Source organism: Zeus faber (assembly GCF_960531495.2).
Source record: "Zeus faber genome assembly, chromosome: 14".
In the NCBI taxonomy this organism is placed as follows: Eukaryota; Metazoa; Chordata; class Actinopteri; order Zeiformes; family Zeidae; genus Zeus; species Zeus faber.
Genome location: NC_137200.1, coordinates 8460323 through 8476178, shown reverse-complemented (window position 1 = coordinate 8476178; position 15856 = coordinate 8460323). Strand labels below are relative to the sequence as shown.

At 42.6% G+C, this 15856-nt stretch overlaps 1 protein-coding gene across 1 annotated transcript in view; it reads right to left on the bottom strand.

Moving 5' to 3' along the window:
• mcama (melanoma cell adhesion molecule a) overlaps nucleotides 1–15856 on the bottom strand; it is a gene marked incomplete at its 3' end in the record, with an annotated part of 93000 nt that overhangs the window by 20905 nt on the left and 56239 nt on the right. Inside the window, exons 16-19 of the mRNA XM_080014210.1 lie at nucleotides 13191–13416; nucleotides 9139–9378; nucleotides 8898–9044; nucleotides 7849–7888 (exon numbers count right to left, since the gene is read on the bottom strand). Of these exons, the coding sequence (XP_079870336.1) occupies nucleotides 7849–7888; nucleotides 8898–9044; nucleotides 9139–9378; nucleotides 13191–13416 (653 nt within the window). The remainder of the gene's footprint in view (nucleotides 1–7848; nucleotides 7889–8897; nucleotides 9045–9138; nucleotides 9379–13190; nucleotides 13417–15856) is intronic.

Here is a 15856-nt window from a genome sequence, read left to right as displayed (position 1 = left end):
CAACGACTCCTTCCTGGCCCTGAAGGCACGGTTCACTTCAGCCCCCATTCTGGTATTGCCTGACCCCGAACGGCAGTTCTTGGTTGAAGTGGATGCCTCCGACGTGGGAGTCGGAGCTGTTCTCTCCCAGAGAACCGCCTCCGACCAGAAGCTTTATCCCTGCGCCTTCTTGTCCAGGCGTTTGACCCCGGCCGAGAGGAACTACGAAATCGGGAATAGGGAGCTTCTCGCCGTCAAATTGGCCCTGGAGGAGTGGCGACTTACAAGACTGCACAAAATTAAGTACAAATTATGAATTTACTAAGTGCAAAAGTCAGCCCATAACCCAGTACATAACTAATTACAAACTAACTCTCCAAGAACAATATTGCTAAACTAGACAATTCCGGGTAATTGTGTGGGTGCTTGCCAGCACAAATGAGTTGCGTGGCATGAATTAAGTGTGCAGTGGATGTAGTGGTCAGTTGCCAACAGAGCTGTTCCTGACCTCCATGGCGCCCTATGCGAAATTCTGTGCCTAATTCACCCTGAGGGCCCATGTCAACGGAGAGGGTCCCTCTCACCAAGTTGATGTTGAGTCACTTTACTGAACACAATGAAATTATAATAATCAACAAAAACATTTACTTACATTGCATCACTTTCCACGTTGCCTCAGCCTTGCTCTCTTCTCTTCATCAGCCGTCTGCCTTTTGCTCTCCTGAGCACTGCCAGATGGTTGGCAGCCATACTTGATCTGCTGCCGTTGCTTTTCTAGCAGACTCTGCTGCCGTTGCCATTTGTCAGTGGTTCCTGCTGACCGGATGTTCTTACACCGCCCCGTACTTCACATCCTCTCCACATTTGAAGAGCGCTACAGCTGTCTTCTCCCTGGACTGGAGGGTGTATTTTACTGTTCGGATTGCACAAAAAGTTGAGATGTTCATGTTTCCGCTTCTGGGGTCGATGATCTCATTCATCAGACTGAAAGAAGACTCTAGTCTGGGTCCATGAAAGATGGAGAGAGCACATTTCACCATTGCACTGAGGACTGGGTACTTATCTCCCTTGTCAAAGACATGACCCCACCACTCCACCATGCTCTCTCCCTCCTTGAACGTGGGTAGCCCTAGATCAACGTTGTACCGTATGATCTCTTGGTGGATGTCCTTGTCAGCTGGTAAGAGGTGGTCCAGCATTCCACTCAATTCTTTAGCTGGATAGTTGCCTGTGAGTGGCCTCTCAGAAGCGGGTCCAGAGCAGACAGGGCCATCAGTGTCCGGCTAGCCAATGGGAGCTTTGTCTGCATGTAGACAGCAGTAGTGGTGTAGGCTTTTCTGACAGTGTCCAAGAATGGCTTTAGCAGCTGAAATATAGTACACCACAAAACTGATGATTACTACATGTCTCAAAAACAATGAGGAATAGAGGTGAAGTATCAAATGTAATTAAATTTCAGGGAACTAACAGCATAAAGGGATTCCTGGTGCTGAATTTGTCTGCTTCCTGTCCCACATACATATTCCTGGCAGGCAGCAGCATGTAATCCTCCAGCACCATCTCTTCCAGAGCCCTGGGAGAAACCTGAGTGATGTGTTCCCCTTTCATGAAGCAAGCCAGGAAAGCCAGAACAGCTAATGCTGCTTGTCATGGAGTTTGTTCACCAACGTCTGGCTACCCTGTATATGTTAAACAAACTGTTGTGAAATGGAAGACACACCATTACAGTTGCAGTCTCACACAAGTAAACACGCACCTGGAAAACCATTAAATATTCCTTCAGCATAGCCAACACACCATTGTAAATGCTGAGCTGTAGTTGCGTGTAGTCTCCTCATGCCACATCTTTCGACAGACCCATTTCTTCCTCTCTTTGTCTTGCTGTGTCATACCTGTGAAAAGAGAATCATTAATAAACTGTAAGTGTCAATAAGGTAAATATTGCTCATCATTGCTAACCACGATGTACATGACTCAATTCTGTATAAATAAGAATTCACCTTTCTGGTTAAAGTCCTCATGTAGGGATATAATTCTGGCACTTGCTGTCTCATTGACACTGTACTGTGTGTACATCATTTCCAGTGGCTCTTTGTAAAGCTCCTTGTCTTCTGCAGATAGATACCCAAAGTAGGGTACTTTGCATGCTGGCAGCGTTGTATAAATCGCCATGCTGGCATCGTATGCAGAGAGCCATGGTAATTTATTTTGGTCAAAGAACTCGCAGAGCACCCTCTCCAAGATGGCAGCGTTCACTTTCACGACCTCCAAGGACCTCCTGCCCCCCCGGAGGAAGGACAAGCCAGGATGGGTCAAAAGCGTGTGTGTGTGTATGCATGTGTTGTAGTGTGGTGTGTTGCGTGACAATTAAAGATTCTTCTTCTAAATGGAAGAAAAAAAAAATGTTTTCCTTTAAATTAACTTAACCACACCATTGCAATGTATGGTTAATTATTCTATTATATCAGAATCAGAATCAGAAATACTTTAGTAATCCCAGGGGGAAATATAATGATAGATCCAGAATTGCCTGTGCAAGCACCTCGTGTGGAATACGTACATTTTAGTATTTTTAGAGCTTATAGAGCTTATTGTGCGTAAACAATTCTGCACAAGTGCAATAAATGTATAAAGTTGAAATTTAAACACACTGTTCCAGTTCTGGTTCGATTTGTGTTGCGTTAATGCTGCAGTCTTCACACCTCCCTAATTTTGAACATTGGGATGCTTTGGGCAATAATGGCTACATGAAGATGATTTCACACCATTTCTTACTGAAGAAGGTTAGAGGGGGTTTAATACAAGTAGTGTAAAGCAATAAATGCTTACAATCTATCAACAATGTATGTGAGAGAATCTCAATACAAATATGATTTTAAGTGTGCAGCGCCACTCACACACTTGGACACCCACACATACTGTACTGTATGTGCGAAGGCAAGACAACTGGATCAGAGCATCTTTGAAAACGGCAGGTCTTGTGGGTCTTGTGTTTTAAAAAAATAATACACACACACACACACACACACACACACACACACACACACACACACATGCTACTCACACAAAGTTAGGGATATTCGGCTTTCGGGTGAAACCTAAAATGCACTATAACCTTTACAGGTGAACTTAATTTGACCTTCTCTAATCTTTTGAATGCACATGTCCAACTGTTCAATGTTTCAGTACTTTTTGCACAACTTGCTGTTCTCTAACAAGGAGCTGAACGGCAAAATTCACAACAGGTGTTTGATCCATGAACCGACCAATACATTTCCTGGTTCAATTAGAATTGGTATTTAAACAGTCCTCGTCATCATGCTGTTCACATTTTGACATCATGAGACCAAGACGACACCTAACAATTGATCAACAGTACCTCGCCTTTGCAAGGTTTCAAACAGGATGTTCTCAGAGGGAAGTGGCCACTGAGCTTAGAGTGTCACAGTGTCATCAGCAGGATGCGACAGAGATACAGAGACTGGAAGAGTCACAGAAAGGCATAGAAGTGGACGTCCTTTGACCACATCCCAGACTGATGACCGCTTCATTGTGAACAGTGCCCTGCGGAACCGGGTGATGAATGCCACTCAACTCCAGGCACATTTAAGGTGAGAGGCACCCAAGTGTCACGTCAGACCATTCGAAACCGTTTACATCAGTGTGGTCTGCGTGCTAGACCACCTGCAAGGGTACCTGACCACACCACCAGGCACAGGCATCATTGTCTTCATGGGCCAGGGAGCATTTACGCTGGACGAGGGACCAGTGGGCCTCATGCTGTTCTCTGATGAAAGTCGATGCACGTTGAGCAGAAATGATGGCCGCCAACGATGTTGGACACGTCAAGGAGAGTGCTATGCATCAGCCACTGTTGTCACCAGACGAGCCTATGGTGGTGGTGGTGTTACAGTGTGGGCAGGTGTGTCTAGTCAATACAGAACTGCCCTACACTTTGTGAATGGTACAGTGACAAGCCCATACTCCCTGAATAACACCATTAATCCAGTCATTGTGCCCCTGCATGAACAACACAGGCCTAATTTCATCTTCATGGACGACAATGCTCCAGCTCATGGAGGTTGCATCATTAGGGAACGGCTGCTGGAGACTGGGGTACCTCAAATGGAGTGGCCTGCACTTTCTCCAGACCGGAATCCCATAGAAAACCTATGGGATCAGCTGAGTCGCCGTGTAGAGGCTCATAACTCTGTACCCCAGAACCTCAATGACCTGAGGGCCGCCCTTCAAGAAGAGTGGGGGGCCATGCCTCAGCAGACAATAAGTCAACTTGTGAACAGCATGAGATGTCGTTGTCAAGCTGTAATTGATGCTCAAGGGCACATGACAAGTTATTGAGACATTGACATTTTTTGTTGTGGTATGCCCACCACTGTTGTTGGCTAACCCTAACCCTTACCTTTACCTTCAACACTTTCAGTACATTTAAGAGCAAATACTTGGATACTCTTACTTGAGTCATTTTGTGGCAGGGCATTTGGACCATTACTTAAAAGCAACTGAACTAATAAATATTTTAGGTACTAGGTTCTTATTCCACCACAGCAGAGTGTACGGTAAGTAACATTTATTATAGAGCATGGAAATTATTTACAAAATGACATATATTATACATACTGTACAACAAACAATTTATCTAGTTGTAGCTAGATGCATTGCTTCAGGATATAATATATATATATATATATAGAAGAAAAAAAATTTGTTGAGTGCACCATTACTTCTGTAGCATGCAGACACCGAGTGGTGATTTTACATCATTACGTGTGTTACAGTCAGAAGCAGATAGGGTTGAGTCACAAGTACAAAATCACACAGAAAGACCAGAAGTGTTCATGGGGTGCAACAATGTTTTCCCTCTACTGTATAGAAACTGGGAGTACGCCTGGGAGTATTTAGAGTAGGTTTATTTGATGAAACAAGAAAAGCCATGTCGAGATGCGGTGGATTGAGTGTGTCACACAAACTGAAAAATGCATCTCTTCATTTAAAATTCTTAAATATTCCAATATCAATCATTACTCTTTAGATTACAAAACAGGCAAGTTTATTTTTGAACTTTGGTATTTTTTTTCATAAGCTTATCATTGTATTGGTCTGTATTAGAAAAGATCAATATTTCGATAGAGATAGAGACAAAATATCTAAAGAGAAACATTTGAATTACATCACTTGCCGAGCGATTTCAGACGATTCAGCAGGTCGGGATTTCTCAGTCTGGCATTTCGATCCCTCAATCTCTGAATGAATGCAACTCGATCATTCTCACAGGCAAAATCGAAGAATCGGGCTTGCGCCGGACGAGGATTCACAGGTTCTTTCAGGAAACCTTTCAGTGGTTCTGCCGCTTCCTTGAGAGCCATGAGATCCTCCTTGAACGGGTCAGATCTGGACGTCTGGGATGGATGTTTGGACTGGGGCTGGACGGGTGCAATTCCAAGCGGTCAATTTAGCAACAGGGGAAGCTTTCTGTCTTAGGCTCACGTCAGCATCAGTGATAACCAAGTTCACCTTCTACCTGCACTAAACGTCAATGTAAAACTGCCAAAAGATAAGACTAGGGAAGATTCCACAGCTAAATTGCAACACCAATATGCCAATATCTACAGATGGATTTGTTACCTTTTGTGTGAATCTTTTGATGGCCTCTTCAAATACATGGGGACACAAAAGAAAATGAGTCGTGGTTGAACCAGGCAATTGAACTACCACTTCTACAAGGGCACTGCTCATTGACTCAATGATGCGGACTAAATCATTCTCGAGAGTTTAAGTTTTTTAAGCGTTAGTTGATGGTTTCAAAAGAAGCCAATACAACATATATTGGCTTTAAACGTGTAGTTATAAGGACCGGCCTTACGTGATGCAGTGGATTCAGGTAACCTTGTAGGAGCAGCCACTGTCCCCCTGGGATAATTAAAAAGAAAACTTTAGCACACCTGTTTCGCCCAAATCAGATCAGACACAATGCACTCTTATGATTCTATGTGGAAATGGGTTAATGGAGTAAAAGAGATAAAGAAGAGATAATCACAAGGGCGTTACTCCCGTTATACACATTAAAATGATGAAATGGGAGGAAAAATATTGAGGAATGTGTGCTGAAATAATTATTTAAATATATGTGTTAGCTATGACCAGGGGTGCACATAACTTTTTTGGTCCTCAGCTTTTTTTTTTTATTTCCCCATGACCCACCTCACAGGATGAACAAAATAGAGGGATACATAGATAACATGACATGTACTTTAACTCCAATTGAAAATGAATAAAAGCAGCACAACAAAATGTCTGTTCTTTATAGCCCCATAGTATGCAGCTTTTGAATGAAATGACTGCTCTTCAAGCACTGAAAACTAAATGTAGCTTACAAATGACTGCTATTTAAAAAGCACTAAAAGTTCTGTTATCCTACAGGATGTCATCATCATCATCATCGTCATCATCATCATCATCACTCCCCTCCTGACTGTCTTCCTCTATTTCAGAAACAGTAGAAGATGCAGATGTACTAGGCCTGCTCCTCTTTCCCTGCTTCAGTCTGCGATTAGCTGTTTGCCAAAGGTCTCTGTTGTGAGCTTAGACAACAGGATGTGCATTAGGGACGAGAGGCCAGAGTCTGACAGGCAGGATCTGTACTTGTTTTTTATTATATTGAGATGTGAAAATCCCCTCTCACATGCAGCACTGCTCAAGGGTAAGTGTTGTGTTGCCAAAACTGTGGAGGTTTTTCATTTCAAAAGGCCAAGTTGTAGGATCAAAAATCAAAAAAGTGATCACATGACTTGAGGGATTCATATCTGCTTTCAAACTCACGAATTAGAGCTCTCAACACATCAATCTTGTCCCTGTCAGCATCAGCATGTGACAGTCTCCTTCCTGTACTTGCCCGATGTCCACCATCTGACCGTCCACTATGTCCGTCCACTATGTCCTGTGCTGTTCAACTGGCCCCCAGATGAATTAATCCAAGGAAATCTGAGTTGAATTCTCCGTTGCTGGACAAAGAAACAATGTACACAATTTCCTGCTCCGTTTTTGCTATATCTTCGGATCCATCAAAGAGCACACCCCAAAATTCAGCTGCTTTGAATTTTTCACTCACTTCTGAATTTACGGTCTGTGCAATGCTCTGAATGACATGCCCCCCCCCCCACTTCTTGTGAATGAGACGTTAACTCCAAGCCTCTTGAGAAGCGGAATATCCTCTTCACTTGAACACTTAGGACGTGCATGATTGGCTTTGTGAAAGGCCAACAGAAAAACATTACAGTGCTTGATGCTGTTCTTCATTCAGTTTGTCTTGCCGTCTGCCAAGCGGCCACTGGGTCTCTGGTCCTGCTGCGCCCGTTCTCAATCACTTGCAGTACTTTCTGGTGCTCTCTGCTATTCGCATGCCTATCAAAAGCCTGATGATTTAAGTTTTTAGTCCCTGTATAAAAGGCGCTGTTTTTATCCGCCAGAGTGGGATTTTCACAGAATAGTTTGCACCACATCTCGGTGCGGGCGGCATTGATTTGAAGCCAGCCGACCTCCTGCAGCCACTTTTCCGTGAACATGCGCATCTCGTCTTCTTTTGCGGTTCAGGTTGAGTCTGGCGTTTCTTTGGAGGTGGAGGAACACCAAAGTAATTGCTTAATGGAGCTTGCTTCATGGAAATTTTGATGAATGGAGAAAGTCCTAAAAACGCACATTACGACATCTGATCTGGCGCGCATTGTTTATTTTGATAGCGGATGCGCACCTGAACACCACTTATGTGCACCCCTGGCTATGACCATTAAACAAGGCCAGTTTGAAAGCACCAGGTCATGTGTACACAACTGCAGCATTAAGGCAGAAATCTACCTGCTCTCATTGTCTTTTTTGGTCCAGGACATGGGGGTATCTGCACAAAGGGTTAAAATCAAAAGAGTTAAAAGTCATTATAATGTAGAATGACCTCAAGTGTGCACAGCAACGCTTCCTTCTACAAGCATACACACCACCCAAAAAATGTCCTATTGACAAGGAACGAATATGCATTTCGTCTAAAACGCCATGTTTTAACCGATTTTTCAAGGCCCAATGGTCTTGAGATTAACGCAAAATATAAAACAAAAATGTAAACCTCAAACATAATAATCAAATATCCACTTTTGCAATCATCCTATAATGGCAATTTTAATACAGCGGTGTTTGAATGTTTACAGACAATTTTTGGTTTTGGTGTATAGGCTTATTGGCGCCATGTTTACCGTTAAAGGATTATATTTAATATCAGGTTTATTGTATATTCATCTCTCTATTTATCCATCCATCCATCCATTCTATCAACTGAGTTGTTACCATGGCTCTCAGCACGTCTATTTTGTTTCAGGTTTACCCCTTGAGCCATTCATCATCACAACCAAGCCAGAAATGAGGGAGTTCTGAACAGGTTACTTCAGTAGAAGCTTCTTCCAACTGATTGTACTATTGAAGTCAATGAGGAAATTGTTAAGAATAAACTACTGCTTATGGTATTCATTCATATCTCTTGCATTTCTGGCTTGATTGTGATGGCCAACGGCTCATTTAATACCTTAATTACTTTTTGTAATTAAGTAATTACGTACACTCATTTAGACACCCATGTATTTCATACGTGTGTTTGAGTTTTTTACAGCGGCAATTCAAAGAGGTAATGCTGTGGTCTTGGAAGAGAACCTGGGGTGCGATATAGAAAGTCTGGTGGTGTTAGATTTGTACTTCAAGCTATGTATTGTTTAATTGTGTTGTTGTATGTTAATATGTATTGTTTGTTTGTTAATGGAAACATTTACAGACAAGTACAGTCCCAAAACGACATAAAATGTGTCACAGTCCAATTATTTATGCTCAGCACTCTACATACAGTATTACCACCAACATGTTACCTATGATGGGGGAGAGGTTAAGAGGCGGCTGCATGTCAATCTCCTCAGCATGGCTCACATCCAGCAAGGTGGAGTTCTTCACACATAAGCCCCCTGGGGACCCCTGGGAACCCAGCAGCTCCTCCTTAATGAATGAATTCAGGGGCTCTGGGGCAGGACATGACACGAGACACAAGCATGACACAATCGAATAACAGAACCATCCTTCTCTTGTGCGTGGGGCCCAACACCACATACACACCGCAATCCTCCGCTTTGTGAAAGACCTCAGGGGAGGAGATGCAGGCCGAGCAGCTTCCATCCAGGTCGGAGCTGAGGCATGAACTTTGCTCCAGGCTCTCCATGGCTCCTGTCGGGGACTGGGCAGCCCCTGCAAACATCCCAAAACCCCAGAACGTCTGCGGGTGGGGCACATCTGAGCGACTGGGTGCGACACGAGGTGTGAATCCGCTGCCGTTGGGGGGTTTGTGATGCTTGTTTCCTGGAAGAGCACGGAGGTAGTGGAGAGGCTCCCTGGGGGTCCGGGCCTTGTGTTATCCAGGTTAAGCAGAGAGCATTGATACAGATGCAAGCAAAAACAGGGCTAGTTACATACCCGAGTCACTTTATTAGGAGAAAGATCACGGAAACCCATGGAGTTCATGGAGTTTGCTTTAGTTTCCTGAACAACTCTATTTATTTCATACAGGGTGACGATACTGTGACGTAACCTACATGTATAATAGTCATAATGAGCAGATTGATTATATGAACAGAATCTACGTACAGTATAGAGCAATATGAAAAGAAATCTGTGAAAGACAGGAGAAGTCTTAAAATGCCAAGAGCCTGGTATCAGAAAATTGGTTTTATCTTTCTTTAGGCCCCACTCAGCGATTACCACAACAGAGTTTCAGCACAAATAGTGTGATGATGGCGAGGACGCTCTACATGTCAATAGGAAAGTCAACTAAAAAAAGTCTTGAGTTTGGTGACTGGTCTTAAATCTCTTACCTCGATTCTGGGTGTTCTAGTGGAAACAGTTTCCTCGAGCACATCTGATAAACCTGGACTTCTGAGAATGTTCTGCCGAAGCACCCTACACTTTGAAGGTACTATCAAAGTACAGTGGGCGGAATTGGGCGATAACATTGAAGTTTATGTAAAAACTCAAACCATGGTCGGATATATTTAAAAGAACACAGAACACAGAAAACAGTTCAAAGTTCAATTCAGAAACTCTGAATTTTTTACATGAAATTTATAACATAGATATTCTGATATTCCGATATAATAAAATTCACTAAAAGCTATGGTGATAAATCCAACCAACCCACACTTTTTAGGATAGTCCAATGTTAACACTCAACTCGGTATCTTACCTTGAAGTCATTATATATGAACTTAATAATTAACCTAGGATCAACTAGTCTGCCCATTGTGGACTGCCGAAATCTTTGGCATTTAGATGCATTTCACTTTGGTAAAATAAGTGACCCTGAACTTAAGCAAAATAAACCCAAACTTAAGCTTTTCTAGACAGACGGACAGACACTACTCACCCCGAGATGAAAATCGCAGTGTCTCACATCAAAATAGACAAATAATTTTTTTTTTTTTTTTTTTTTTTTTTTTTTTTAATAAATAATTAAAGAAATTGGGAAAAATAATAAATGGCAATACGCAATAAACCTAGAAATTTACTAGAAGATAGAAAAATTGTAAATATACAATTTCAGTTTTCTATTGAGGAAAGTCAACCATTCAATACAGTGACAGTGTTGAGAACAACTGTTTGATTAAAATAGTTCCATTTATTCTAAAACACATTCGATTAAGTTTCTTTCGGGGTCAAGTTCTCAGTGAACAGATATTAATTTGGTTGCATGAGCTAGGGAGAACGATCCCTCCCTAAACTTTTTTCATGTAGACAACCCTAGTCAGAACATTCCTCACCACTCACTCGTTTCTTCAATTAGATGGGGTTTCAGCTTTACTCCGGATTCCATTGTATTTAGTCTGTGAACCTTCACTGATTTCAACTTATCAGTCCACCAAAATCTGTTTCTGACGAAAACTCAGACGAGAAATCAGCAATCCAGTTGCTTAATCTTAGCTCATATTAGATCTACAAGGATTTTTTCAAACGTTTTTTCCAACTTTAGTTGCCGTGCTTCAAACTTGTGGGGGGACACTTGCACCGGGGCACCGCATGTAGTTTCATGTTAACCTCGGGGGAAAAAAAGTTCTAATTCTACTGAAGCCCGATTTGACGTAGGGGTTGGGCTGCAAATGTGAGCAGGACCTGTTTTCTGCAATAGGCAGCTCACAAAACACTGACTGGGTTGTCTTATTTCACATGTTTGTGTGTTGGTTGACCCATCAGAGACGCAACTGTTTGTGCTGAAAAAAAAAATACTTCTGCACAACGGGCCCCCTTTAATTAAAATTTTGATCGGTGTATGATTTGAAATGCACTTGCAATAAAAAAAAAATCAAAATTAAAAAGACCTTACTTTGGTGAAAGGAGGAGGAGAACTAGATTTAGGTTTCTGCGTTTCTGAGTTCTGATTGGCTGAAAGTCCATTTGACAGTTGCCCTGTTGCCGTGCGTCTCATCACGTCGCTGGTTGATGTTGACGTTACGCCTTAACAGTAAACAATGCACTTAATATTAAACAATGGACGGTGGGGACGGCTGAATAGAACAACCGAACGATAAACAATGAGTAGAAACCTAAAGTTGTACAAAAACAACAACAACAAATGTAACAAAGAAATAATACGTACAACAACTAAGCTAACTTTACGCTTCGGATTGAGGGAGTGGGGCTAATATGCTTGATATCAAAACTATCAGTTGGATGTTAATATCAATTATTTAGTATTAAAAATTAACTTATGACTCCTTACTGGTTTTGTGTCTGACCGGTCCGGTCTTCACTTGTGTGTCTTTCTTCCCCGCAGGTTTACACCTGGATCGGCGTCCGCGTTCCATGACGACAGAGCCACCGATCAGTCCGCCGTTGCCGCTTGTTGAGGCCGCGGCGCCTGCGCGACTCGGGGCTCTCGGCTCTTTCCGTTGGAGGTCGGGGGTCGGTTCGGGCTGCAGTGCCCGAGTCGCGACAGAACGGCTCTTCTTTTCAAACGACCCCCGGAGAAGAGTCTTTTTCTTCGTCCAGAAAGTTTCGCGGCGTTCGTTTCCACGTCGATCGTTGGGTGAAGTTATTTAACCAGGATCCGCGGGTTACACCAACCCCGAATGAAAAGAACGAAAATCGGAAAGTTGAACGAAACTTTTTTTTTTTTTTTTTTTTTTGACTGAATCACTCGGATAGAGCCCAAATGACAGCCAGCTGATTCTTCCGACCGTCTATTCGGAGTCTTTCTGTAATCCGACACAGTTCGACATCTCTGTCATAACGTATCTATGGAATTCGAGGCACAGTTTAAAATGTATTTTTCTGTGAGAGTTGTTTTAAAATGATGATCAAAGCAAATCGAACTGTACTATATATATATATATATATATATATATATATATATATATATATATATATATATATATATATATATATATATATATATATATATATATATATAGTTCGGGCAGGGTGTATATATCTCCTATATATATATATATATATATATATATATATATATATATATATATAGGAGCCAGATTTAGAAAATTCTGAAGTTTCTGAACATTTTGTCAGATGAACAAAAAATAAATGAATAAATAATGCAAATCCGGGACTCATGTGTATGTGTGCATGTGGAGATATATATATATATAAATATATATATATATATCACAGCGTGGTAAAGCCGTGGTTAAGACAGCAGCATGGCTTCCTTCTCCCGCGGCCGCCCAGCTGCCTCAAGTAAACCGAATCAGTGCCCGCGCTGGTCTGATTGGTCCGGTCCGGCCAGGAAGCTTTCTTAATGTTTGTCTGTCTTGCAGAGGGGATCGGCACACAGGGTCGTAGCAAACCAGGAGCCAGAGCGGAAATGTCATTCCTCCTGCACCCCAACTAATTTTGATAAATATTTATCCTTTTGGTCAGCGAGCCTTTTTGTTAAACGTTGGGAATAAAAAGTCTCGCCATGTCAGCAACCCAGGGCCAGAAAGACTCCCTCCCTAAACCCCTACCTGCGGGCAGAGACTCCCACAGTTATGTTTGGATGACCTGAGCAATTGGATGACTCCAATTATATTCTTGGTCCTTTAGCCTCATACAGTCGCTCATCCTGGTGTGGTCTCCTTCGGTCGGGGGCGGACTCCTGTCGTCTCACCGGGCTGCCCGGGTACTTGTTCTCTGGCGCTCTCGGTGTGCGGTGCACTCATCACTGGGGGCTGGGCTGTGGGTGTGGGGGCCGTCTGCCGCCCTCTGTTCTATGGGTCTAGTCATGGGCCTGATGGGGGCACGGAGCATGTCTCCCGGCATGGCGGGGGTGCATGGTGGGCCGCTCTGCACCTGTGGCTGGTTGCTGTGGATTGGGTGCCTCCGGGTACGGGGGGTGGGGGATGGGACGCGCTAGGGCACGGTCGGGTCCGGAGTGGGGTACGCATGGCCACTGCCTGGCCTGCTGCACCCCTGCATTGATCTGGTTGTGCTTCGCCTATCTCTCCCAGTGCCAAAGGTCATACTCAGTACAAACACCACACAATAGGCCCAGGCTTTGCGGGTCGGGTGGGGTGCGAGCTATGTGAGTGGGGATGTGGCAGATCTTGCCCCTCACCCTCCTGCCCCAACCTGCTCTCGTCTGTCCTGTAATTTTAATACCACTCATATTAGCTTAGAACACATACCCTCACAAAATCTTACTCAACACTCCACCAGACCAGTGTGGGGCATGATCCAGGTGCCCTATGCTGAGCACACTCAGCTACGTGGATGGGCGCTCAGGGCTCACGGCTGGATGGGGCGTCTGGCCAGTTGTGGTGTGGCGGGCCTCGCCCTTGCGCGGGGTGCGGTTGGGCGTAGGGGCCCCGCTGGCTCAACTGCGGGGCGGGCGGTGGGGGAAGTTCGGGCAGGGTGTCGGCCTCTCGTCACAGGACCTGGCTGTCACAACTGGCTGTTGTCTCTGTTTTTCTAGCTCGCTAAAGGACCATTCATGTAAACACTCAATGTATGCTTGCAAATCACATGGCTAGTCTCAGAATAGGCACAACCTTTTCTTTGTATATAAACTGGCTTTTTCTTCAGTAAACCTAGACTGATCAGATCACTCATTTGAAGCATGTCTGTATCTTTCTCTTTATTCTACAGAATAAATATATTTTATACTCTCAGTTTGTTTTCCTGTAGCGGGAAGATTAACAACAATAACAAAAAGCAGGGTTATCATTGAGGTGATCATTTACATAATAGCAGTGTAAGGTTTAGAAGATTAAGAAATTAATATATTTGAGTTAGCATATTTCCTCAAATATAAACAATTACTCAAATAAAAACCAGGCCTCTAATAAATGCCGGGGGTGTGGTCAACACAAACAAATAAAGGCTTATGCCCTACCTCAGATTAAGACCAGGGTTAGGGGAAAATCCAAGGATGGTGCCTGTTACACAGCATGTGTACAGTATGCTGGGTAAGCATAATGTACATTTCCGTTGCTTTACTGTAAATTGATAAATTCATGAATGCAATCATGCAATCTTCAGCACTTTGTAGCTTCAACTCATTGTATGAGAGAGGTAAACCTAACATTGAGAATTGGAGCAGGGTTTTTTTGTTCTACGGTGTGCCATGTGCGCACCTTTATAAGTTATTATTACTTGTTATTACTACTCTATGGAAAAACTTATTTGAAGTATAATATGAGTATCTATCATTCCCCATTGCTTTTCAGAATGACAACTAATGCACACGCGCACACACAAGTGTAATTGACCATGCATTATCACTATTGACTGTATGAGATTGTTTTTATATCTGTATTGTTGCATAACCCTTTATTGTTGATCACATGTTTTTTGCTGTTTTACCTATTGCTTCCTACTTTCTGTATTTTTTTATAATCATTTGTATCCGAGCCTCCCAATATACAACTTTCACACAAGGGTACAGTACTTGTCTCTAATTGCTGCAGTACACATTTTTTGAGTGACTACGAAGCAGACCGCAGGTAAAGCCTTGGCCATATTTTTGTTTACACTTAATGGCCGATCATTGAGTGACCCAACAGGTCTGGAAACCCTCACACCTAACCCGTACATATAGAAAACGCAGACCCATTGATGAAAATTTCCACATCTCAATGGAGCAAAAGAACCCTTTCTAACTGAGAGGTGAAAATTCTTCTCTATAGAGGGGGAATCAAATATCCAGTTTACTATTATACGGCAATAGTTGGCAAATAATCTGTGAATCAAATCTTGTTGTAATCTTGCTTAGTCCCTTTAACATTTGTACAAATTATTATTATATCCCTGGTATTGATTTTATTCGATCGACTTGTATTGATTGATTTATAACATTTTATTATGGAATTGTTGATTTTTGGAATTTGGGAAATCAATCTATTAAAGGGGGGGGGGGTTCTCCACAGAGCCTCTCTGTCGGAGAACCCCCCCCCTTTAATAGATTGAACAGAGCTGTGATACAGACAAAATAATTGTGATATTTCACAATTATTTTAAGTAAAATAATTGTGTATCTGTCTCTAATAATAAATTAATAACTATACAGTATGCAGTTGTGTACCTGTTCATATGTATAACAGACTCTGATGGTTAAAAATTAAAATTCATAGAGGTTGATTTTTTTTCATATGGAAGAGTCAAAAGTGACCTTAGTTGCAGAAACACCCAGATACCAAGGTGAAATCTAGTACCAAAGTGTTCCCTGTGTGCACATCCATTCTTGCTCAACCATCTTTCCTGCACACAAATCTGGTTTACTGTAAAAATCATCTACACACTTTTTGAATTCCTGTCCATTGGCCAACAAACTTCTAGCATTTATTGTTGCAGG